The 24671-nt window shown below is 42.5% G+C and overlaps 1 protein-coding gene across 3 annotated transcripts in view; it reads left to right on the top strand.

Annotated features, from left to right (window-relative positions):
* The first annotated feature begins 220 nt into the window (after positions 1 to 220).
* BCAS4 (breast carcinoma amplified sequence 4) overlaps positions 221 to 24671 on the top strand; it is a 61958-nt gene continuing 37507 nt past the window's right edge. For 2 of the 3 annotated variants that reach the window (XM_067554237.1, XM_067554240.1), the window contains exons 1-3: positions 221 to 812; positions 11210 to 11281; positions 21435 to 21536. In XM_067554237.1, coding sequence (XP_067410338.1) covers positions 669 to 812; positions 11210 to 11281; positions 21435 to 21536 — 318 coding nt within the window. In that variant the 5' untranslated portion in view covers positions 221 to 668. The remainder of the gene's footprint in view (positions 813 to 11209; positions 11282 to 21434; positions 21537 to 24671) is intronic. The other variant, XM_067554239.1, reaches the window with a different exon arrangement.

Below are 24671 nucleotides of genomic sequence, written 5' to 3'. Positions count from 1 at the left end.
ATAACGAGGCAAGATGATATTTTCTGTCTCCTTATCTATCCCTTTCCTAATGAGTCCCAACAGCCCGTTGGCTGCTGCGCATGGAGTGGGTGTTTGCAGAGAACTATCCACCATGACTGCCGGATCTCTTCCTTGCCTGGTCACAGCTCACTTAGACCCCATCATTTGATAGGTACAGTGGGGATGATGTTTGCCAATGTGCATCAAGCCACACTGAATTTCATCTGCCATTTTGTTGCCCACTCACCCTCCCTAGCGGAGCGGGCCCACACTGGAGGGTCCCCCTCCCACCGAACCCCGCGCGGGACGGGAAGCGCCCCCAGCGGCCTGTGTGAGGCAGAGGGAGAAGGCCGCCCGCTCCGGTCACCGTGGCGAGGGCGCGCGGGCGGCTCCAGCCTCGCGCGCTTGCGGGTAGCGAGCTCCTGCCCTCAGGGCATCGCAGCCGGGAGCTCAGGAGCAGAGAGCGGCCGCAGTTCCCAGCTCGCCCCGCTAGGTGGCGCCTCAAGCTCGGTTGCTGGGCGCCGGTCGGAGCCGCAGCGGCTAGGGGCTGCTCCGGTAGCTCTGAGGCAGCGGCTGGGCGCGTCCGGGCAGCCTGGCTGTGGGGAAGCCCCAGGGCGGCGTTCGCTGTGCAGCCGCCGGGCCTGGGCGGGGAAGAGCCGGGGACGGCTATGAACGCGGGCCGAGAGGAGGGGGCCGCCGCTGCCGCCGCCGCGACGCTGCAGCTGCTCGGGGAGCAGCCGCCGGAGCCCCAAGCGGCGGAGAGCAGGACTCAGCGCTTCGCCCTCTGCCTGCCCCCCGAGCCCGGGGAGGAGGTAGGCGCGGGCCGGGGGGGGGGGGGGGGGGGGGGGGGGGGGGGGGGGGGTCTCAGCGGGGGCGGGGCCGGCAGTGGGGTGTTAGGTTGCAGGGGCCCTGAGGTGATTGGGGGCGTCCCCGGCTCTCAGTGCCGGGGCACTAGGGAGCTGGGCAACATGGGCGGGAGGCTCACGGAGGGGTCCCGACTCCCCAGGTGCTCGGGGAGGACGCTGAGGGCACGTCCCTGTCTCCTCTTTGCCCCCCACTTTCAGCGGGGAGAGGGGAATGGCTCGCTGTACGGCAGGCGTGGGAGGAACGGAGGGCGGCTTCCCCAGCCCCTCCGGCCTGTAGTTAGCCCTCCGCTGGCGGGCGTGGATGGAGGGGGTGGGGGTGCGTGTGACTCTTTTCTGGGCCTTGCGGCCGGACGTTCTCCCCAGGCAAGATGGTTAAACTTGCCCCCTGACCTAGGAAGACCCGACCCTGGATCAGTGCTCTCATGCCCGCTCTCCTTCTCCGTCCCCTCCCCCGTTGGCAGCACAGTTTATTTACTGCTTGCTTATGTATTATCTAGGAGCCACGGAATTATTTTCCCTGCTCTAAATTTTAAAAAACCAGAAAGTTTTCTCCCCCTTTGCCTCCCCTGTTTGTGTTTCGTCCGTCCCCCCCCCGCCTTCCCCTCCGCGTGATTCCCTCCCCTTTCATCTCCCAGTCCCCACGTGTTTTTCTCTATATATTGTGCATTTAACCAGGCTAGTAGTGAGTCCGCAGCTTTGAGATCTTTGCCTGGCTTCTATTCTACACTATTCAAGTAGATAAATCCATGCAGTTTCTCTGCCACTCTGATCCGCAGAGAATTTCCACTCTTGTACCACTGAGGTTATCAGATCCAGAGTTTGATTAGCTGAATTCTTGAAAGCTGTTTACATGGGTCAGAGTCAAGCATATAGTGATACAACCCATAAACAACTGTGGAGGGAATTTTTCCTAAAATGCAAAAGGAAACTTGACTGGCTATCCACTTTTGGAGTTTTGTGCTATCAGTCTCAGGCTTAGAGCCATTCATTTCAGAAATAAGTTTGATCAGAGTGTTACTTAAAGTGTAAACTCTTTGGAGCAGGGACTCCATCTTTATCTGTTGTGCAAAGCACCATAAGTAATACTACTAAAATCCTAATAATAAATAAGACTAGAATATGTACTATTATACATTGAAATGGGCTGCATCTTTCCTGTTGCAGCTGAGCACCCAGCCTGTTTGGTCCTCTGAGAATATAAAAGCAAGATGATATTTTCTGTCTCCTTATCTATCCCTTTCCTAATGAGTCCCAACAGCCGGTTGATCTTTGTTACTTGTAAGTCACTTTCTGTTATGCCTCTCCAATTGAAATTAACCACTTATTTTAGCATTGTTCTCTATTTGAACTTGCAAACCCTTGTATCCTGTTCAATATAGATGATATGACAGAAGAATCAATATATTTACAAATTAACTGTGGAATTTGTGGGATATTCTTAAATGTTTCATTCTGGGGGCTTACTCTTGCAAGCTCAGTTATATGCTCTATCACAAGCAGCTGCAAGAACTGAATTTTAATTCAAAACACCCAGTAAACACCAGCAACCATCTAATACTTATGCTATTACTTACTAAAATAATTAGAAGGAAAAGTTAATGTACAGTGTATGCAATTGTCTTCATGAAGAAGAGAACTTTAAATTATGTTCATTGACTGGTCCTGATAATTGAAACATTTGATGCTGGATGCAGAATGAACCTATTAGAAGCATGACAAAAGCATTGTGGAGTCCATAAGAGCATTTAACAAACCCAAAGTCACCATCAGGCTCTAAGGTATGACTGCTAGGCTTATGCTGCATGGGAGTAAATCACTTTATCTGGTCCAAATGTATCCTCTAAATAGAGTTGCAAGAAACTGATTTATTTTTGGTTTTGATCTAACAAAATCCACTTGTCTCATTTATGTAATTCTGTGCTCTTGTTTCCTGTTCTGTTTTTTCCCTCTCTGTACTGTTTTCTTGCAATTTCCTGAACCTGACATTGGAGGGCATCATACTGAAGAACGAGTTAATTTCCAGAAATGTGCACTTGCAGTATTTTTTTTTAGAGATGTGTAGTTCTTCAGTTCAGTTACTTTGAAGGGTCATCTCTTTCATGTGGACTCCATTAACTTCCCGGTGAGCTCTTCAGCTACTGACAAACGAGTTTTAACTTTTGAGTGGAGATGAGAGCTTTGTGGAAAACGTTGTAGAAGAAACGTGATATTGTTTTTAATATTCCCTGTTGTAAATTAATATTAATAATCCCTGCTGTAAATAAACATGGCACTTTACAAACATTCCCTGACTTGAAGTGCTTACAGGCTAAGATACACCAGACCCAGACAGCTGTTTGTGTAAAGGAGGGAGTGGTTACTGGTGTGGAGAGCAAGGAAAGCAGGCTTCTTGGAAGAAGTATGTTTTAAAGAAGAGACAGAGAGAGAGAGAGAGCTTGAAGCACAAGAACTAGAAAATGGTTCAGGGATGATCAGGAATTAATGCTGAAACTGGGAGAAGATGAATGGGATGTAGGCAGGGCTGAGATTATGGAGGTCCTTGAAGGGGGGGAAGAGGAGGAATTTGAACTAGATGTGGTGAGAAACAGGAAGCCAGTGAAGGGGTTCAAAGGGGAGTGGCAAGAGAGGAAAGTGACTTTAAATAGGTGGGAGCAGGGCAGAGAAGAGAGAACCAGGTTGCAGAAAATGTGTCAGGCCATGTGGTTTGGTCAGTGGTTTTGCATGAAAGAAGAAGCAGAAAGGAAAACTCTTCTGAAGGCTAGACCTTACCATATTCTTCCTCCCTCCCCCCAATCTTAGGGTGAGAAGTGAAATGATGATTGTTTTCATTTCCCTTCTTTTATTTCTTTACGACAAAAAGCATTGAGAACTTCAGAGGCCTTTACATGTTAAACACTTCAAGTTAAATATGACTGCAATCCTGAAAGGGGACAATGGTGGTCTAATGTGCCAACCTGAACTGGTGCTCTTGTACTTTAGTTAAGGATCAAATGCCACCTTTGTTGTTGTCATACCTTTCAAATGTGCTCAGTTGGTTTTTTCTCAGACCCTTAACGCTGAGGTGCTTCAGGTATGTCTATCACATAAATGTGTGGTAATTTCCATAATCACCGGAAGGAGCTTGTTAAGGTCTGCTCAGTAAGTGCTTAATTACAGGTGGTTGAAAATGAGTGTGATTTATGCTGCAGATTGTTATAGGCCCATCTGAGTCATTACAGAAAGTGCAGTAAATACATAATTAGGGTCTCAGTCTACTTTTCCTGTTTTCACAATTGCTGTGAAACAGTTGAACACATGCAGCTGAGTCCAGTCTAAAAACAGGATGTTGGCTTTATCTAAGCCTACTTTGCCATCCAATGGAGTGTTTTAAAGAGATGGTGTCATGTAATTACTTAGGGTTTGTATCTCTTTTTTTGTTATGCCCTCAAATGCAGTGCACTATGGTAAGTAATGCTTCTAACAGTAAAACATTAAATAATGTCAGTCTGGCTGGAATTGGCTTAAGCTATTTTTTAATGAACATGAACATCACTGTCAATAAACACCACTCTTGTCCTGCATCCCTTTCTATTCCAGTCCTTGTGACCAAAGACTGACAATCATGGGATGGTTAGTGATGTCGACAAATGTCCTCTCGTGGTGTGCCTGGTAGACTTAGTCAAAGCCGGACAGGAGCCAGGGGGTCAAATGCAGCTTCTGTAAATGGATGCAGCTTCTACTGAAGTTGGTGGAATGACACGTTGCTTTCCTTGTGTCTCACCTGCTAGTGTGCACCTCTACTGCTTATGCTATAAAATGTACATTTTGCAAAAAAGGCTGGAAATTGTGCGGCCCCATCATTCCTGGTAAGCTGTAACTGGATACATGCTGGGAAAAATAATCAAGTGTAACTATTTTGAGTCCCTTACAGGGCATCAGTACAAGAAATAAAATTCTCAGGAATTAAATGCATGCACACATGCTAAAAGTGTCCTTTAGTAGTGTGAGCTCATGGGTGTCAGTTATAGTCTTTATTTGAAGAGAACATGTTGGGTTTTTTTTCCAGCAGTGGCCTGCAGTGCTATCATGTATACAGCCTGCCAAAGAGAGGTGCAAGGAGACTAGAAGAATACTTATCCCCTCTCTTCTGGATTAGAAAGTAGGTACGCAGGTTCCACCTCATTGTGGTAAAAGACATAAGTATGCTAGGGAGCTGCCCTGCAAAAATCCTTACCCTCTGATGGACAGGATGGGCCAGATGATCAGCAAGTGTAAATTGACATAGCTCCCCTGCCAGTTTACAGCAGCTGAAAATCTGTGCTGATAAATTTTAGAGCGGCAAGGTGGGTGTGAAGTAATATCTTTATTGGACCAGCTTCTATTGGTGAGAGTGACAAGCTTTTGAGCCACACAGAGCTCTTCTTCAGTTCTACACTGCATACTGATGTCTTGTTAGTTGGAATCTTTACCATGCTTACTCAAAGAGTCCTCAGGCTGGGACTTCTCTTAGAGAGAGTCTTCCTATCCAAAAGGGAAGGAGACAGAGGCTGTAGTGTATAAATACTTTTTAATCTCTCTTTATCTGCAGCTGGGTAGAGGATCCTTCTGATTGAGACTGCTACCATTTAGATTTTAGGGCCAGATTTTTAAAATTCTGTGGGCAAAACTTGTATGTGCAAATAGTGTGGTGTCTTATGCCCCCACAGAGACTTTACATACAGTTCTAAAAATCTAGGCCTTGATGTGTGGCTATACTTAAATAACAACTTGGATGCTATGTGACTATGTCACAGATTTACACATACAGTAATTGCTATAAGCATAAACTGGTTAACTGCTCAAACAGATGATTTATCTATTTACATGTACAATTATTATCCACAACCATGCAAATCACATTAGGAAATAAAGTATACAAATCTGCAAGTGCACTTCTGAAACCTTCTGCTTATATATATATATGTGCATGTAGATTGGGCCATGAGATGTTGTTAATGGGAGTTGTGCACTTAAATCTTTCCTGCTGTGCTTTGAAAATGCAGGGTGCCTCTCTCATCAGTCAAGTTATTAGCTAGAAGAAGAGCAAGCTTTTGCTGCTGGCAGTGCTGCAAGGTTGTGTAAGGGTAAAACTCCATTCTGTAATCTTGTGTAGCTTCCTCAAAATTCCCTACTAAATTTGGTTTCCATAATCTTTATTACTGGTGGCAGTTTCCCAAATGGAAAGAAAACAGCTTAATTTTCAGATACCAGCCTGCAGGTGCTGAGACTCAGGGCTGGTTCACACTGACCGCGTGATTCAGCGGCAGTCAACGGGTAGTTTGCGTAACTGACGTCGACTGCTCAGCTTCCCTTCTGCGCGCTGTTCACACTGCGCTGAGCTGTTCCCCTTCACTCAGTGCTACGAGGGGGTGGACTTACTTAGTCGACTTCCTGATCAATTGAGTGGATCTCACTGACTGCTCAATCGATCCTGAAAGATCGATCTGTTGGCGGCGATTTTGCCACTGTCAGTGTAAACGTAGCCTTAGAAAATTTCTGCCCTGACTTATAAACTGAGCAAATCTGGTCATTAAATAAATTGGTAAGGGAAAAGTGGCTTACAGCATTCAAGATGCTGTTGTTGCTTTATTTATTGTATGTTCATATTTCAGTAATATCTAGAGGTCAGAATCAGGACCCCTTTGTCCTAGGAGCTGTACAACTGCAGAAGATGACATGGTTTCAGGCCCCAAGGAGCTTGCCTTCTAAAAAGGCAAGCAACATACAAAGGGTGAGAGGAGGGATACAATCAAACATACTGGTTTATGTCTACATTTGCTTTTTATATATATATATATATATAAGTAAATATTATATCTCTCCAACTGCCTGTAGATGTCATTAGCCAGCTGGCTACTTGTTCCTTTTGTACAGTCACTTTTCTAACTGTTGTTCAGGCTTTTTAAAGATAGCCAAATTTCCTTCCATTCTTCCTTCCTGTTATTGAGCTATGGAGGAGGTGGAAACTCTAAGGCCATGTTACAGGCTAACCATATCAAAGATCTACAAAATATGGGGATATTTGTGACCAGACTGCATCTCATTTATTGTGGCTTTTAAACTTTAGCCTTCCCTTCAAAGCAATAACAGCTTAGAAATAAAGCAATTATGCAACCTCCAAGATGCAGCTAACAAAAGAAGCATGTGATCATCTTAGTAGTAGCACATGTCCTGCTTGGCTGCTATTTTCCCCCCTTACCTGCCAAGTGCTTGTCTTCTATTGTCATGTAATGTTATGGAGTCTGGTCTCCCCATTAAAGTCCATGGCAAAACTTCCACTCATGTCAATGGGAGGGGAATTAGGGCCCTTACAAAGTAAGCTAAGGTAAGGATTCTGTCTCTCCTTTGCCATGCCCTATCCATTGTGTTGTATGAACAATACACTTATTACATAGAATCATGGAAATGTTGGGCTGGAAGAGACCTTGACAAGTCATCAGGTGCTGAGGCTGGATCAAATAAACATAGACCATTGTGGACGTGTTTGTCCCATGTGTTCTTAAAAACCTCCAGTGTTGAGGATTCCATAACCTCCCTTGGAAGCCTGTTCCAGAACTTAACTACCCTTACCATTAGAAAGTTTTTCCTAATATCTAACCTAAATTTTCCTTGCTTCCGATTAAGCCCCTTAATTTTTGTCCTACCTTCAATTGTTCTACATGTCCACTGATCACAGTCTTCTTTATAACAGCCTGTAACACATTAATATGATGGCTATCAGGTCCCCTGTCAATTGCCTTTTCTCAAGACTAAACATGCTCAGTTTTTTTAACCTTTCCTCATAGGTCAGTGAAATAAAACTAATTAGTTTTTGGTAGAACTTCATATGCAATATCTGACCAGGAATCCACACCACTCAATAAATGACACACATACATTTCACATGCAAACACATATTACATCCAGTCCCTCCTCTCATAATATTGCCATGGCTGAGTTCTTTTGCCGAAGCTTTTGTCTGACCAGCTGGGCAGGTGTGTGGGTTTTAGATTCCTTCCATAAACTTGAGCAGCTGCCTCAGATGTCTCCTGCTAGCTTAGTACCTGTGACTCACTGTGTGATCTAAGGCAAGTTACTCCGATGCTTTGTAGCTCAGTTTAACCATCTGTAAAATGGAGGTGGGGTTTGAAGCTTAATACCTTAATGTTTGCAAAGAGTGAAATGTCACTGAGGTGCAAAATATTCACATTTATAATACATCTGTTTGCAGGTTGAATTGATCTTATTCCATTTGTGCAGCTTATTGTGGTGGTGCTGCTTTTGTGAAAGCAGATGCCAGATTTATTTCCTGCCTCCATGTGCCTGGTGCCTTGTCTGCTCCTCCCCTCCATCCATTTTGTGATTTTATGGTTTTCCCTTCCTGGCCCCTGAGCGTTGCTCTCCTGAACTTTTCCCCTCCTACTCCTCCTTAGCGGCTGCTGCCCTTGCATTCCATCCAGACTGCCTTCTCTTCCCTTCACCACTGAAAGCCACTGATCTGCTCCTGCTGCTCTTAGTAATCTTGCTCTAGCTGCGTAAAGATATCTCATTAGTTCATGGGTTCTCGGTTGGGGGGTGTCAAGACACCCTGTCCTTCCCATATTGCTAAAAGGGAGGGGTCCTGATAAAGAATAGGTTGAGAACTACTGTAATGGTATTTGTTTGCTTTAGTAATTATGTCTGTTGTGGTCGTGCCTAGGAGCCTCAGCCACGGGGAATGAATTTACCTTACATGCTTTTAGTCTTCAGTGTGAATGGGGTCAAAATCTTTAATCCAGAGCAGGGGTGCTGGAACAGTTTTTATAATGGGGGTGCTGAGAGCCATTGAACCAAACTGTAAACACTATATAGAATGGAATCCACTTCAGGCAAGGGAGGGCGGGAATACCCCCAGCACCTATGATCCAGAGTGTGTTACAGTTTTTGCTCCTGCTAAGTTTATATATACAGTTATTCTGATCTTTTCTCTGTTTGCTTATCCACATGTGTAGTGACCGAGTTGGTGCTGCCTAAGTATCATCTTAAGAAGCAGGTCTGGATACCTGTGTCTGGATATCACTCAGACTATTCATTCACAAGCATTTTAAACCATGGGAAATGGTAATCTTCTTTGTTCACTAGGGGTGAAATGTAGATACCGCCTTCCCTCCTAGATCTGGGGGTTTAGGAGGCGATAGAATCCAGTTCCTATATGAATTGCATGGCATGGAACCCACCTTCAGTCCCTTTAAAACACAGCCTCCAAGATCATCTTCCTTGCCTGTTTCCCTGACCACATCACCCCCTTCCGTTGGCACCTGCTCCTCCACCGTTTCAAGTTCAAGCCACCGTATTTTATTCTGTTAATAAAAACAAAGTTTGTACTCTACCATGCTGTGTGCTAGCCCTCACTAAGAAATGTCATTCTTATTACCTCATTCTTCCTCCTCCACCCCCCACTTCCATCTTGTACCTTTCCTTTATTATGTAATTTCTGATGTTAGTGTGTAAACTCTGTGGAACAGGGATTTTCTTATCTGTATTGTCAGGCAGCTGGCATGCTGTTGAGTGCTGTAAGAAAAACTAAAATGAGCCAAGTGCTGTATTGATAACTGCTCAATTTGAAGTTCAAGTTGGCAACTTAGATTAATCTTCTTTTAGCCAGGCAAAATATTAGTAAATTTAGGATAAAAACTGAATAAATCATTGTTAGTGTGAGTTGGGATGATAAAGTACTTGCTTAGACATCTTTATTCTTGTTTCTCTCTTTAATTGGCTTTCTCAATAAACATTTAAGCAAACTAACCATAACAAATGGGATAATTATCTTTGATCTGTAAAACTTTATTCAGTTGCAGTATTTTCATGCTGTGGGTTGTGTGTGGGAGAACTGAGGCCGAGTTAGAAATCACCTGTTCACTGTGGGTCCCAACACAGAGGCAGAAGATTGGATCCAGGATTCAAAAACTGATTCAATTTGAGGAACAAATTATACTGTAAATACACTTTTTCTGTTTACAGTCTCCGCATTTTTAATATCCTGATTATTTATGTTGTTTTTAAATATATGTCCAGAATGAAAGGCAATGAATAATTCTGTCCTCCTTACAGGTCACACCACTTTACTAAGATCTTCTCGGATCACAGCTTTTTACTGCCAGATTTCATATAAATAGCAACAATTCAGCAGGTTTCCTGTCTCTCTGCAAACAGAGGGTATGCTGAGTGTCTTGGCTTTAGGCAGCCACACGTGCAACATTTCTGTTGAGATCTGCAGTATTTCTCAATTTTTGCTTCATCCTTGATAAATTTATGGGAAAACAGTAAAGCGACCCTCCTGTAAAATCTATTCCAAGAATGTTTGGCTTTCCTTCCAGTGTGTTCTTCTGCATTAATATATTCACAGTGGTTTTTTTTCTTAGGCATGCCATGTAGTTCTTTTAATGGATAAAAAAAAAATTGTCAGTAAAAATAACATGGGCTTATGACTGGTGTTTGAGTTTTAAATCACACTTTGGTATTTATATCCAAGAGTTAGTGATGGATTTGAAATGGAGAGATTTATTCTGTCTTTGAAACACAGGCTGAGCTTTTAAACAGTAAGGTGCTGTTCTTGCAATGAGCCATCTCTGGTTGAACTGCCATTAAAGTCAGTGGGGCATCACGGGTCTATTTGCAAAGAATTTATTGCAGGTTCAGGACCTTAAAACACCTATACATGTGCAACAGAGTCATCTTAGATAGTGGTATAACCAGAAGATACCAGGCTTGGAAGGGAATCTAACTGGTTTTGCACTACTGCCAGATCTTATGTCACTATGTCAAGTATTGTGATTTTTGGACCTTTTCATGAAGCCCCAGTTCCTGGGATCTTGTTATATGAGAGATCTTACTTTTTTTTAAAATGAAAGCTTAAGGTAAGTTTCTAGCCTTCCTGACTGAGGAAGTAACTTTGAAAACATGAAACCCAAAAGCTCAAAAAGCAAATAAAAAAGAACATAAAATGTTTAAAATCTCATGATTTTTAAAACAATTCCATGAATTTTGGGCATTCAACTCATGGTTTTTGAATTCTTGGAGTTGGCTATACTGTTGTTGCATGAAAATTACTTGAGTTGACCTAGATTCTGTATTTCTGAGTGGGAAAGAACAATGCACCATATCTTATGAATAACCTGAAATTAAAACATTTTTCCATTCCCAGACTTAGCTTTTGATAAATAAACATACTTTTGATCAAAACAGGATTTGGCTCACACTAATGTTCATTCTGACAAGGCTGCGCTTCCTTTAATTCACAGAAGCAACTAAATAAATAAATTCATGCATATAATATATATAGATATATATATTTATTTCATTTTCAGGTAAAAGAAGTAGAAGAAACCATAGAAGAGATATTAATAAGGCTGGATGAGTTCTGTGGCATGACTGATATGGTATGTACTTAGCTTATAACTAATTCACCCTGACTGTCACATCAGCTCTCTCCAGTAGGTTTCTGAGGAGGCCATGTTGGTAGTGATTTAGAAACCATACAGCTCAAACAGGGCAGCAGCCAGCAGTGGGGAGGGGAAAAAACACACACAAATATTTCCTGAGGCAGCCATCTTGATAACTCTTCCCTCCCCTGAGATGGTTTTATTACACAGAGCAGTGATGGTTGAGCCACAAGGTGGCAGTCTCGTGCACTAGTATTTAAGGCCCTAGAATGGAGCACTATATTTAACTTTCATAAGCTCCATACAGTTCTCTGTACAGGCATCTAGGAGATCTCTTGATGTGCTTCTAGCTGCTACTATTTGTGCATGTGAAAGTGCAACACGCACAACTTTTACTTTTTGCTTTTTCCCTTGCCCCAGCTTGGTTAGTGTCATGCTATATTTTCTCTCCGAGTTTGCTAAGTCAAATAAACCCTAATGACATTCTGGAGATAGAATTGAATGGAGTTTTTCAGAAAAATTGTTTCTCTTGGGAAGCTTCCCTTTAAGAGGAATTTTACAAAACATTCTTTGAAGATTCCACGCTTTAGTGTCTCGATATTTGGATCACTTCCAGGAGGTACCAGGCTAAGTGACGTGGGGGCAATGGCGTCATTTATTTAATATTGTTATTTACTGTTTGCATTGTGGTAGTAGCAGCTAGAGGCCCTGGTCAGGAATTAGGACCTCTTTGTGCTAGGTGTTGTACAGACATAATAACAATCCCTGTCCAAAGAGCTTGCAGTTCACGTGTAAGATGAGAGATAACAGGGATGGGTAAAACAGAGAGATAGGGTAACACAATGTAAGAAAGGGATGATTATGACTGTGTGATAAGCAGCGGTTATACTGTACCAGCTCCCCAGTCTTTGTCATTGCCTAATGATTTGTGATGAACTTGAGAACAGCAGGAGGGTGGATGAGATACAGTTGGACCAAGGAAGGATATTGCTTTTCTGCACTGTTGTCTCTTGCACAGAGAGATCCAGCTGCATGGATGTAGTGTTCACAAAAAAGAAAACAATGTCATTTTCCAGACCACTTTAAGTCTTCCTCGTCCCTCTAATGTGGAAGAGGTCAAACTGGCCAGGGTAATCCAGTGCTGTAGTGTGCATCTTCCTTACACATTAGAGGGCAGGACATTATTTCAGGGGTTCTCTTACATTTTCATAGTATGGGCCGTGTCCGAATAGAGGGATTGTCTCCCTTCCTATTCACTGATGTGCAGACCCCCCTCCTCTTCTAACAGCCACACACATTCCTCTTCCCCACCAACTTTCAGTGCTGCATACACCCCTGTGGCAAATACATCAGTTGTTTACATGGGAAAGCAATATTGGGAAAGTGTTGAATGTACCTTTAATAGATAATGAGATCACAGGAGATCTTTGATGGTAAAGATTTTTTCCTGTCCCTTTCCATTTATGCTGCATTATTCCCAAGAATCACATACAGGCTACGGGAGAGTGGGGTCAAGGTCAAGGTTCTTTGGGCAGTTGCAAAACAGATATTCCCCATTTTATATTTTCTTAAAGTGCAAGTGTAAGGTCTGACTTACAGCCCTGCAGAGTGAGTCCGCTGCTATCCACTGAACAGATACCAACAGGCAGGTGTGTGAAATTCCTTATGCTGCCCTTCCCAAGAGCCTGTGTTACCCTCAGAAATGACATTCCCTACAGGACAAGCGGTAATCCTGTCTCCAAGCCATTTGGTCCTTTGCCTCCACAGTGGGATGACCACTTGTGGCGGCAGGCTTCTTAACGAGAATGCCCACCTCAAAACTTCAGTACTGAGAATTTTCAGAAGCTTCTTGCAAACTGGATACTGGAGCATTGTATCCAGTTGTCTCTCCTTTTCCTGCTCTCACTCAACGCTGAGTATAGCTCTGTCAGGGGCATCACCATTTGTCACTCATGGAGAGGAAGTATCATTAGTTTCAGAAGAATTGTCTTAACATGTTGTTAAACAGAGAGAGGCCTTCCAGAGTTCAGAGGAGAAACATCTTGGAAATACAGTTCAGCATTAATGGGCATTCATGCAGTTCTGTTTCCATTCAGCTTTTGACAAAAATATCTGTAAAGGAGCATATGAAACTCAGAGGTCTGAGTCTATTTTTGACACATCTTGGCACATACGTATAAGCTTAAAGATGCTCTGATATGGCATATAGAGTCTGTCCAAAACGTGATATGTTCTGACCATTGAGAGAGGTTGCTCAGGTTCCATGGCAAAAAAGCCTGTTTAGGTCTCTCTTGTAAGATGAGAGTTTCAGTTCTGTGCCAGGAGCTGCTCAAGCTGAGCGATTAGAATTGGTGACTGCACTGCTGGTGGTTTTATATCAGATGAAATAAAGGACAACCAAAGAAATAGTCCATCACTCATCTGGATTTGTCCTGTGTGGGATTTTCGTTAAGGCTTCTGTGAGCATTGAGTCCTGCCTATTGGTCAGGAGCACACAGGCTGTGTCCTATAGGAAATCATAGCTTGCTCAGATGAGGGGCTTGCTCAGATGAGGGGCCGCCAGTGAGCTTTCATAGCTCCCAGGAGACTTGCTCTCTTTCCAACCTCCTCTACAACAAATGCTAACCTAGTTTCCATGTTTCATCTTTGCTTTACTCATGAAAATGTTTTTCCACAACCTGCAGGCTATGAATAATTAGCTTGTATACAGATTATTGACCTTATCTGGGAACATCAAAGAGCTGCGCTTAGAGTGCTGATTTTGTGCCTTGCAATACAGTACCTGCAGTGGCAGGTTCCTTGCAACAGCACATTAAATGGTGTCTGAGAATCTGATAACTATCATGTAATCTTTGGATTGACTCCAACTTTTGTATTTAACAATAATTTGGCCTTTTGACATGCCAACAAAAGGCAAGGGGGAATTTTGTGTGTGTTTCAATCGTGTTCTGTAAAGCATTTACATAAGGGTAATTTTTTTCCTCCTTTGAGCATGCTGCTTGACTTCACTGGTAAGACTAATGGTCTAATGGTAAAGTAGTAAGAGGCCTGCGTCCAGCCACAGGAAGATGTAGTGTATCAAAGCTTCCATCTTAGAACCATAGATGGTGTATCGTGGGAGGCACAGTAATTTAACTGAGAAAATGGAACTTTCTATTTATTTGTAGAGCAGGTAACATGGGCAGAGGTACAAACACGCTATGCACACTTCAGTGTGCCTCAAATCTCCTTGAACACATTGGGGTGAAGGGTTAGACAGTCTTTGATCTCCCTCTGAGACTGTCAGCATGAGTGCAACTTGTGAAGCTGTTTTTTTTTAGATGCACAACTGTCCTGTAAGACATGGACTCAGACCCAATAAATTAGTTTCACAAAAGCCCCTAATTTCATTGCCAGCCAAATATAATTAAAAGTTTTGATCATATTACAGAGCTGGCCCAGGTTTGAATTAGTGACCTGTGAGTGAAGTGTTGATGTTCTATAACCAATCTAATTCTGCTCTCCTCGTTTCCTTCCGTGGCATGTTGGTGCCTTGTAGATATAACCTCTGCCCTTCTCTTCTCCTAAAAACAAACCAACAAACCCCCCTCCCCACCCACAGCCTACTGTCTTAGTCAGATGTGAAAATTCACAATTTTGCTCTGATTTCTAATCCTTGAAGGGAATGCATGGACACCTGGAAATCTCTGCGGGTTTAACCTCCTGTAATGGGATATTTCCCATCAAGTAGAATATCTATTATGGTCCTCCAAAGCTGGATAATCTGTCCTAGCAATAAAGTACGGGCATTGATATGTCATCACATGGAAGGCTTTAAAAGCAGAATCCTCAAAAGGGATGTAGGATGTTAGAACTGTATCTTTCCTCTATTTTATTGTACCCACTCATCTCTTTAAACCAGTGATGCTCAGACTGAGGCTCAGGCGCTGCAAGAGTCTCTTTAATGTCTCCTGTGGCTCTTTGCAGCACATGATGTTAAAACAGTGTCATTTAATTATTAACCATTCAAGATGCTTTTATTAAGTTATTAACCAATTGTAGAATACTTGGTCAGTCATTTTACTGTGAGAATATATATATATATAGTAAATGAAACAATGAATTCACACGACTGGCTCTTCTGAGTAATGTTGATCGCTAATTTGACTCCTGAACCACTGCGGTCTGAGTATCACTGCTTTAGACAGAACTCTGTGCTGCCTGTGTTTAACCCTTCATACATGACAATGGCCACATAAAGTGTTACATTAAAAAAAAAAAAAAAAAGTGCATGTCTTGAATGGCATGATGCACATAAAGATTTTTGGATCAGGCTTAGGCTTAGAGAAGATTTTAATGCTGTCTTAGCTTATGTGCTACTGAGGGCAGTTTTGTCCCGTATTGGGTGCAAATCCTGAGTTCCTCACAGGTGCTCTTCTTGCAGACAGCTTTGCATTTTGTTCAGATTTCATTTGGCTTTTTCTGTTCTCCACCCTGCCCATTTCTAAGGATGTAGACTCCCGTCAGCAATTCCTTTGTCTTTCTTATTATGTGCATTGGTTCAATATTGCCTTACAATCCACATCAAATATTTTCTTTAGGAGTGTTGGTCTAACTGTATACCAGATCCATCTAGCTAATATCAAGAAGCACCTTTCAGAGTTCTATAACATGTTCCCAGTTGAGATAAGGTCTTTTGTTTATTGTGTGTAATCTCTGAGGATCTTTGCCTCCATTTTTCAATAAATGACACCTCCAATAAAGCATGTGCTAAAATTTTATAGCTAAAGATGGATAAGACAGAAATTTTATTTGGCCATTTCAATTGTTTTATTATTGAATTGTCATTAATTTGTTCTTAATAAACATATTAGGTGCACTATTGTGCACTCATAATATGTGTCTAGTGTGCACATGTTGTTACCCACAAATTTTGTGAGATCATGTGCAATTGGCTAATTGTGCATAGCTGCACACAGTTACCTGGTTTAGCAGCACAACAGTGGTAACTCTGCATGCAAATTAGATGTGTGATTCTGAGACTCTAGCCATGAATTTGAGGTAGGCTTGAATTCCACCTAGAATCTTGCTAGGCAGGTGTTGGTTTTCAACCTATAACACCCTAGATGATTTGGGACCTGGTTATGTGACAGATCCCCTTTTTCCCCAAGACTTACTGCCACGTTTGAAATTTGCTGAGGCTGTCATACTGGAATGTCCTTGATATAAAAGAAAATAAATCCATTCTTTGTATGTTTGTTTATTGGGGGGGGAGGAGGAGGGACAATATCTGCTAACCTTCCAGGCACATCCAAGCCCACCTTTGCTCTCTCTTTTCTCCAGCAACTGGGGAGGAAGTAAACTGAGGGCTAGGATGGCTATATATATGGATAGTCCCTTTTATGTTGTTTTGTGTCTTTTAACCCATGGGTTGGGTGCCCAGAGCAGAGGATGGGAACCTATAGGTATATTTTCTAATTTCAAATAAATAAATCTCTGGAACTACCAGAATTTGGACATAATGTTTGACTTTCATTTATTGTTCCAGCCCCATATTGATTCTGTTGTGTTGACAGTGATTTCATTTATTACATTAATTTTTAAAAAATTATAGTTATCAAAAATCTGGTCCATGTTTAACTGGCACCACTTAAACTCCAGTGTGTGCTTTGGTTCTAACGTTCTGACCTTGGCACAGGTTCTTATTTAACTGATGCCACTAGAACTCTGCTGCATGTTTTGGTTCTAAGATTTTGACCTTGGTGCAGAAAGCTACTCAGTTCAAGAATGCCATTTTATGCACAGCATTAGGTTTTGCTGTGTCTGGACATCTGTCCTACTTGGAGCTTGCATGCCACTCCTGGCTTATGTTTTAGTTCTCCATTATTACTCGATTTACTCTCTCTCCATGTTAAGCTTTTGCTCTCAGCCTGTTCCCTCCCTGAGATTAGACTTGCTAACTCGATAGTTGTTAAATAAAGCTCAAAATGTTTTTATCTTCCAAGTTAACATAGCAAAGCTCAGTAACGGGAATGCAGATTTTTCCCATGGACCGCTGTGCTTTGGTGCTTGTGCTAAGCACTCAGTTTAATCTTCAATAAGGTAAAGTAAAATAAATTGCATGAAGGGGAAATTAATCTTGTTTTATCATGTGGAATTTCCAGACCAGTCATGCTTTCTCTGTCTGGAAAAAGGTTACTGTACCAAGAGAAATACTTCCCTTCTTTGTCATAGGCTGACTCCTCTTGAACTCTTCTGTCGCTGTGGTTCTGCAGACTGCTGCAGAATGACTCTTCTTGAATCATATTTGCATATCATTTCCTTTCATTTCCTTTGCTGGAAAATCTGCTCTCCTGCATCTTGTACTAGTGGTTTGTTTTTGCCCCCAAAGACAATTTAGATTTTTTTCCATGGCTGCTTTAACCTTGCTTTGGTGATAATTTTTGCCCTCATGGTACATGGTCTGAATAACTTTTTCTTTGTTTTGGCTACATCCACAAATTGTGTTTGTACATATTGTAGTTATCTGCGGTTAGCTTCCTAAGTGGCTTTCTCCCTAGCCCTTTTTTAACCAACTCTGGAAAACATGGTTTGCTGCCTTATCTTGGAGAACATGAGGTTCAATTTTCAATCTTACTCAAATTAAATGACTTACCCCAAACTTGTCACCAATCAGTTCTTTGTAAATATTGTGTAGCAGACTGTTATGTCTGCCCCAGACCTAAAGGGCACTAACCAAATGATCCCCTGGCTCCTCTGTATTAACTGCCTCTGTTCTGTATTTTGGTTTAATAGAAATACCTTTCTTTTAAAAAAAGAAATGAGAGAATGTGGTTCCCTTTTGAGGGGATCTCACTATCTGAGCTGGTTTTCTGTCAGATATAATGTGCACAACATGTTGTTCTTACCCAAGTGTGAGAATATGTGTGTGTGCATGGATGCATACTGTCATGCCAGACCAAATGGTAAGACATGCAGAAATGTTTATCCATGCAAGGAAAAATCTTGATTTTAAGGTGTCCACGCTAGAAGGTTGTGCCAGTATAACTATTTTGTTAAATCACACCCTTCACCAAAATAGTTAAACTTCAAAGTTTTTCCAGTATCCATCACGCCTCAGAAAGCACTGTGTAAGTTCCTTTACTGCAGGCATGGTTAATCTGGGTTCTCAAGGAAAAGGTGGAATCTCAAAACACACAGCAAATCTCTGCAAGATCAGCCAGCCCAGCTTCATTCTCTTATCACCTCAGCTGAAAAGACCGCAATTCCACTCTAGTCAATTCCAATAAAACTTTGTTTGCCAGTGGTCTGAAAATGGCCTGGGGGAGAAAAAAATCCCCCAGGCTTCAGCCCCTGGGACAAAACCTCTGCTAGAAAATGCCTCTGGGGAATGCCTCCCTGAACTCCCAAAGTGAGGCAATTATAATTCTAGGCAGAGCCATGACAGCCCACAGGTTATGTAAACTCTTCTCTGCTCCATCCCAATTAGGCCCAACAAGATTCCTTATATAAATAAGCCCAGTCACCCTCTTTGTTCCTTTGGTTCATGTGTTGCTACTGTGCTCCGTTTGTCTAATCACATTGTCTGCTTGGGTGATTTGCTGTTTTGTTTTGTTTTCAAATTAAGGCTTGACGTTAACTAGAATCTCTTTAATGCTCCTATTCACTTAAAACAAGCCACTTCTCCACTGGACAGAAGTTACAGCTACTTGGAGAAGGTCCCAACAGAATCCTCTTCCACAACACTCTGTTTCCTTTTGAATGAATGACTTTGCAGCAGTTCTTTGGAGGTGTTGCTTGTTGTGTTGGGTCCTTCATTTTTTGATTCCTTTGCTATTACTTCTGCAGCCTCCATTGTTAATAGTTTAGGAGGGGAGAAGTCAGCAGAAGCAGAGCAGCACTAATTACAGCCTCTTAACTGCTACGTCTTTTCTGGAAAGGCTCCCAATCCTTTTTATGGCAGAACCCAAGTTAGCACACAGAGAGGGGCAAGCTGGCTCTGATAGTTTAAAATGAAACAGCCATCATACTTCTAAGAATATGCTGCTGCCTATTAAAACCTCCATGCTCTACTGACCCAATCCAACAGTCCTTACTCAGGCAAAATTCCCATTGATGACAGTTTGGGGTAGCAGGGACACTGCCTGAGTAAGGACTGCAGAGTCAGGTCCCTAATCTGCATACTAATTGGTGCAGTGTACAATTTTGTAGATTCATTTTCTAATATACTAGTTAGAAGCCATTGGTACATTACACCTTAGAAATGAAGAACTGGAGGAATAGCTGTTTCTCAATTTCTGCCTTATCCATCACTTTATTTTGTATTCTCTGTTCTGCTTGCGGTCCCAAAATTGGTGGATAGGTATGGTATCTGCCTGGTTCTCAGTAAGATAATCACTGAACGTTTTTTATATACCAAATAGGTTAATTTTCGCTAACTTCATGCTTAGCAGAGCTCCAAATAAGGATCAGACATTTATATAGATGATGCCTCCAAAAAACTTGAAAATTGTTAGGCTGCTAGTGTGCTGATATCATTGCTGATCATGCTGGTCAATACTGTCTCGTTTTCTTGTATTCCCCCATCTGTCCGTATTCAGTTGTCGTCTCTTATTTTTTATACTTCTAGTGTAAGGTCTTTGAATCAGGGTCCATCTTTTGTTCTGTGTTTGAACAGCAGCTAGCACAATGGGGTCCTGGTCCCTGGCTGTGCCTCCTAGACCCTACGGTAATACAAATAATAATATGAATATGAACACCTACAGTTCCAGTATACAAGATAAATATGTATGTAAGGGATGTAAATCCTCCTGGATTCAGGGCACAAACTACTACTTACTGATAGGAGTTAGGAAGAAACTCCCTCTGTGCAGATTATGCCATAATTGTGCATGATGAAGATTCTTGCTCCTTTAAAGCATCTAATAGTGCCCACTGTTCTAGACAGTATACTGTACTAGAGGGACCACAGGTCTGATCCAGGATGACAGTTCCTACATTTCTGTGCCTAGTGCCTGTCTACACCACAAATTGAACAATGTTAGTTAAGTGTAAACAGTCTCTGCTTTTACACTCTGCATTTTCAATTTCTGACACTAGAAAATTAGGTCAGTTTAACTACGTTGTTAGGGGTGTGAAAAATCCACACCCCTTGAGCGGCATAGTTAAGCTGACCAAATTCCTTGTGTAGATAATGCTAGGTCAATGGAAGAATTCTTCTGTAGACCTACATCTTCTGGAGACCGCCTCTCAGCCAGTTGGCGAATCCCTCCTGTCGATATAGGTATTGTCTACAATGAAGCACTACTGTGGCCTAGCTGTGCCACTGTAGAGTTTTAAGTGTAGATAAGCCGTAAGAATCAACGTGTTTTTGTTCATAGTACAGCAGGGCTGATAGCTGTATGCTAACCTTACAGGCTATCCTAACCTAAAGCGATTTGAAATTGTGTTCCATCCAATATGAATCCAACTCCTCTTTGATAAAATGAAAGTGAGGTGGATGGAAGGGAAACAAAATGCAATTTTAATCATAGTTAGCTGTATTGATAGTAGAGGTGCTGAATAGAAAATGAGAAACTCCCTTGGGAGGAGATTTGTGTGGAAGCAATTCTGGTCTAGTGGTTAGATTGGGAGGGGGCTAGGGCTTGTACTCGCACTCAGGCTCATGGGTTTTACTTCCAGTTCTTCCACTGGTTCCCTGAGTGACTTGGGAAAGTCATAACTTCCCTGTCTCTGTTTCCTCATTTGTATCCTGGGTAGAACAATAGTTGTTTCAGTAGGGTGCTTTGTAATTTGTCTAATTAATCATAGACTCCTAGAAATGTAGGGTTGGAAGGAGCTTCAAGAGATCATCAAGACCAGCCCCCTGTGCTGAGGCAGGAGCAAGTAAACCTAGACTATCCCTGACAGGTGTCTGTCCAATCTATTCTTAAAAACGTTCAATGATGGGGATTCCAAAACCTGCCTTGAAAGCCTATTCCAGAATTTAACTACCCTTAGAGTTAGCAAGTTTTTCCTAATATCAAACCTAAACCTCCCTTGCAACAGATTAAGCCCATTACATCTTATCTAATTTTTGTGCTTAGAAATGGCCAGGTGAAAGTTGCTGTTGAGGTGCTATGTATTAATCTGATGATGCTTTCTGCTCTGAGATACTTTGTTTTCTGTGCAGATTAGAAGCGATACGTCCCAGATTCTGGACGAGACCATTCCACTCATTAAAGCCAAGGTGGTAGAAATGAACAACATCTATGCCAAGGTTGATAAGTTAGAGGTTTGTTACATTGAGATTTGCATTCTTGGGGGAAAAAATGTGCTTTCGAGGTTGCCCTTCTTCTGGATTTGTGTGGCGTGCTCACAAGTTTGCAACTAATTTTGTTCTCTTAGCCTGTATGTTTTTTGTTTATTTTTTTTTAAATCAGTGGGATTCTTGCCTAAAATACAGCATGTTGTAAGTGTTTGCAGGATCGGGGCCTTAAAGAATAATTTATTTTCTGATTCACCAACTCCTAGTATTAGATTTAAGGCATCCATAATGATTAGGTTTTGTGACTTTGTAGGGGCATTTATGTCATAGTGTTTACTGTTTAAAAAAAATGTGATCATGTCTCATGTCCATCACTGGGTATATCAGTTTCAGCTTGGTGATAATAGTCTTGTGTAATTGTGTAAAAGATATCTCTGTGCTCCCCTCTTCTGCAGTGTTTTAGTGCTTGCTGTATCCTGAATGAAGGAAGCCAGTATGACTCACTAAGATGATGTCCTCACCATATTTAGTAAGCAGTATATTAAAATTACAGTGTCAGCTCAGGGCAAGGTTGCCTCTGGGATGAATATAATTAAAACATGACAAGATAAATCACATAATGTTTAATATCACTTTTAACTGACTCAGAGAAGTGAAAGAAGCTAAATGTTTGTGGCATCAATTCCAAATGGGCAGTTCTCAAGCTTCTAGCTCAGCCCCTGTACAAAGTAGAATAACTTCCTCCCAGACAAGGTTTAATGTTGTGGGCTGGAATAGCAATTGATTTAATTGTATTTAAAACATTGTATTTTCCAAAGCAAAATTCTTGTAGTTTATAACACTACACTTTGCCCTTTTATGCCGCCTTTCATCTGAGGGCCCTGCGGTGTTTTATATCCAGCTGCAGCACTGTGAAGCTGGTAGCTATCATTTCTGTTTTATAGATGGGCAAACTGAGGCATAGAGCGCTTCAGGGCAAAATTTTCAGAAGTAGGAGTCTAATGCTAGGGTCCTAAGACAATTAGGTAGCTCCCTGATTTTCAAAAGTGTTGTGTATCCCAACTCCAGTAGGAGCGATTTGAGAATTAGAGAAGTGTCTGAATATTGATTTAGGGTATGATTTTCAAAAGTGCCTAATAGAGTTAGGTGCTCAAACGGACTGTCTGTTGGAATTTGATGCCTAATTCCTTTAGGCACTTCTGAAAATTCCACCCTATGCTTACTTGGGCTTCTGTTTGAGCAAATCTTGGCTCTAGTGACTTGCCTAAAATTATAAGCAAGTAAATGGTAGAGCGCCTGACTCCCACTCCCTTCTCTAACAGTGAGAGAACCCTCTTTCACCTGCTATTTATTGATAGTTACTACTTGGGTGTGTAATTTGATTGAAAATTATTTAAAAAACAAACTTGGATTACCACTTCTAATTTTTTACCAAAGGCCACAAACTGAGATTTGTTTCTTGACTAGCTGGGTCCTAGAAAACGCTTTTCAAGCCAGATGCAGTATTTGATGCTGTTACTCTCAAGATGGACAGTAATTTTACACCCAGTTGATACCTGAGCTGCCCTTTATTTTATTTGATCCTACTGAATAAGGATAAAACAATATCTCCATTTCATCACATGAATTCAGGGTCTTTCTGGCTCATGTGTTATAACGAATACTAAAGATTTTGCAGGCCAAATTCTGCCCTCAATGATACCTGTGCAACAACTTTGCCGTCTGGGATTTGCACAAGTGCAGCAGGATCACATTCTGTACCTGGAAATTGAAACTGAATTGACAATTCTGTGGTTATACACAAGCAGGGAATAGACTCCATCTCTTTCTCCTGTAGCTCTTCAAGGCTAACTAGAATAAAAACTAGAATAACCTTTATTTTTGCCGCTAAAGTGAGCAGATCCAACTCAGAATACACACAGGATACAGATCTGTTGAATAAGAGGGTGTCATTTGTACACAATTTATTTTCAGACTGGAGTAGTGGTTCTCAGCCTATTTACCATTGTGGGCTGCATATGCAGCTCTCTATGCATTATGTGGGCTGCATCCACACAATATATATACTACCTGTACATTTACCGCGAAAAAGAAAAGGTTTAGTATTTGTTAGATGATAGCAATACGATTCAAGTCGATATAGTACCTTTCATTTCAACACTGGCAAATATCTACCAAGAGCATTTTAAATGAGCAAAATAAGTCAAAACATTGCCTGTTAAAATGTATTAATTTACTGTCAGGGTGGCATGGCATGCTGTATTGCCACCCTCGCTTCCGCACTGCTGCTGGTGGTGCGGCCGGGCTGAGCAACTGGAGAGCACAACTGTGGAGCCTGTCTGCAAAGATGGGGAGCTCTGTCTGGTGCGTGGCGCCCTCCCAGCCAGGGACTGCCCCTCATGCACTCAGCCCCCCAAGCCAGACGGCAACCTCGCTTCCAGACCCCTCTAACATAGACTAGCACACATGCCTGCCCTACAGAGACTGCCTCTTCCAGCATCCAGCCCCCCACCTCGGGACTGTCCCCTCCAGCACCCAGCTCCCCCACATCCAGGGACTGCCCCCAGCACTAGTCCCCCCACCTAGAGTCTGTCCCCATGCATCGGCTGCACCCTCTCTCCCCAGGCCCTTGCAGCCTCTCCCTGTGCCCCTCTCACCCCAGCCCCTGCACCACCCTCCCTGCACCTGCTGGTCTGTGCAGCCTACCCTGCCTGCCTGCTTCTGTGGTCTTAGTGCCGGAGAGCCTGCTCCAGCTGGGGTCACTGGACCTGTGATCCTGCAGGATTGGGGAGGCAAGGTAGCGCTGAGCATGCTGGCCTCCTGCCTATGCTGCTGGGCCCAATCCTGCCAAGTGGCTGATGCTGGGCCTAATCCTATGCCGCCCCACTTTTTCATACACTCTGTGCCTGGGGCAGGTGCTCCTCCTGCCCAGCCCTAGTTACGGCCCTGCGGATGTCAAATGGGCCACAGCTATGTGCTGACTGGGCCACAAGTGACTACTGGGCCACAGGTTGAGAACCACTGGAGTAGAGCTACTCTTCAGAGCCTTGATTCAGCAAAGTGCTGAAGTATTTGCTTAACTCAAAGTACCTGTGAAGTCTGTGTGACTGCTTCTGAACTACTTTGTGCGCTTCAAGTTCAACATGCGCGTACATGCTTTGG

This window comes from Emydura macquarii, unplaced genomic scaffold, assembly GCF_026122565.2.
Source record: "Emydura macquarii macquarii isolate MOO-44397 ecotype Brisbane River unplaced genomic scaffold, CSIRO-AGI_Emac_v2 contig_1483, whole genome shotgun sequence".
In the NCBI taxonomy this organism is placed as follows: domain Eukaryota; kingdom Metazoa; phylum Chordata; order Testudines; family Chelidae; genus Emydura; species Emydura macquarii.
The sequence above is the reverse complement of the archived record's forward strand: the minus strand, read 5'-3'. Positions and strand labels throughout refer to the sequence as shown.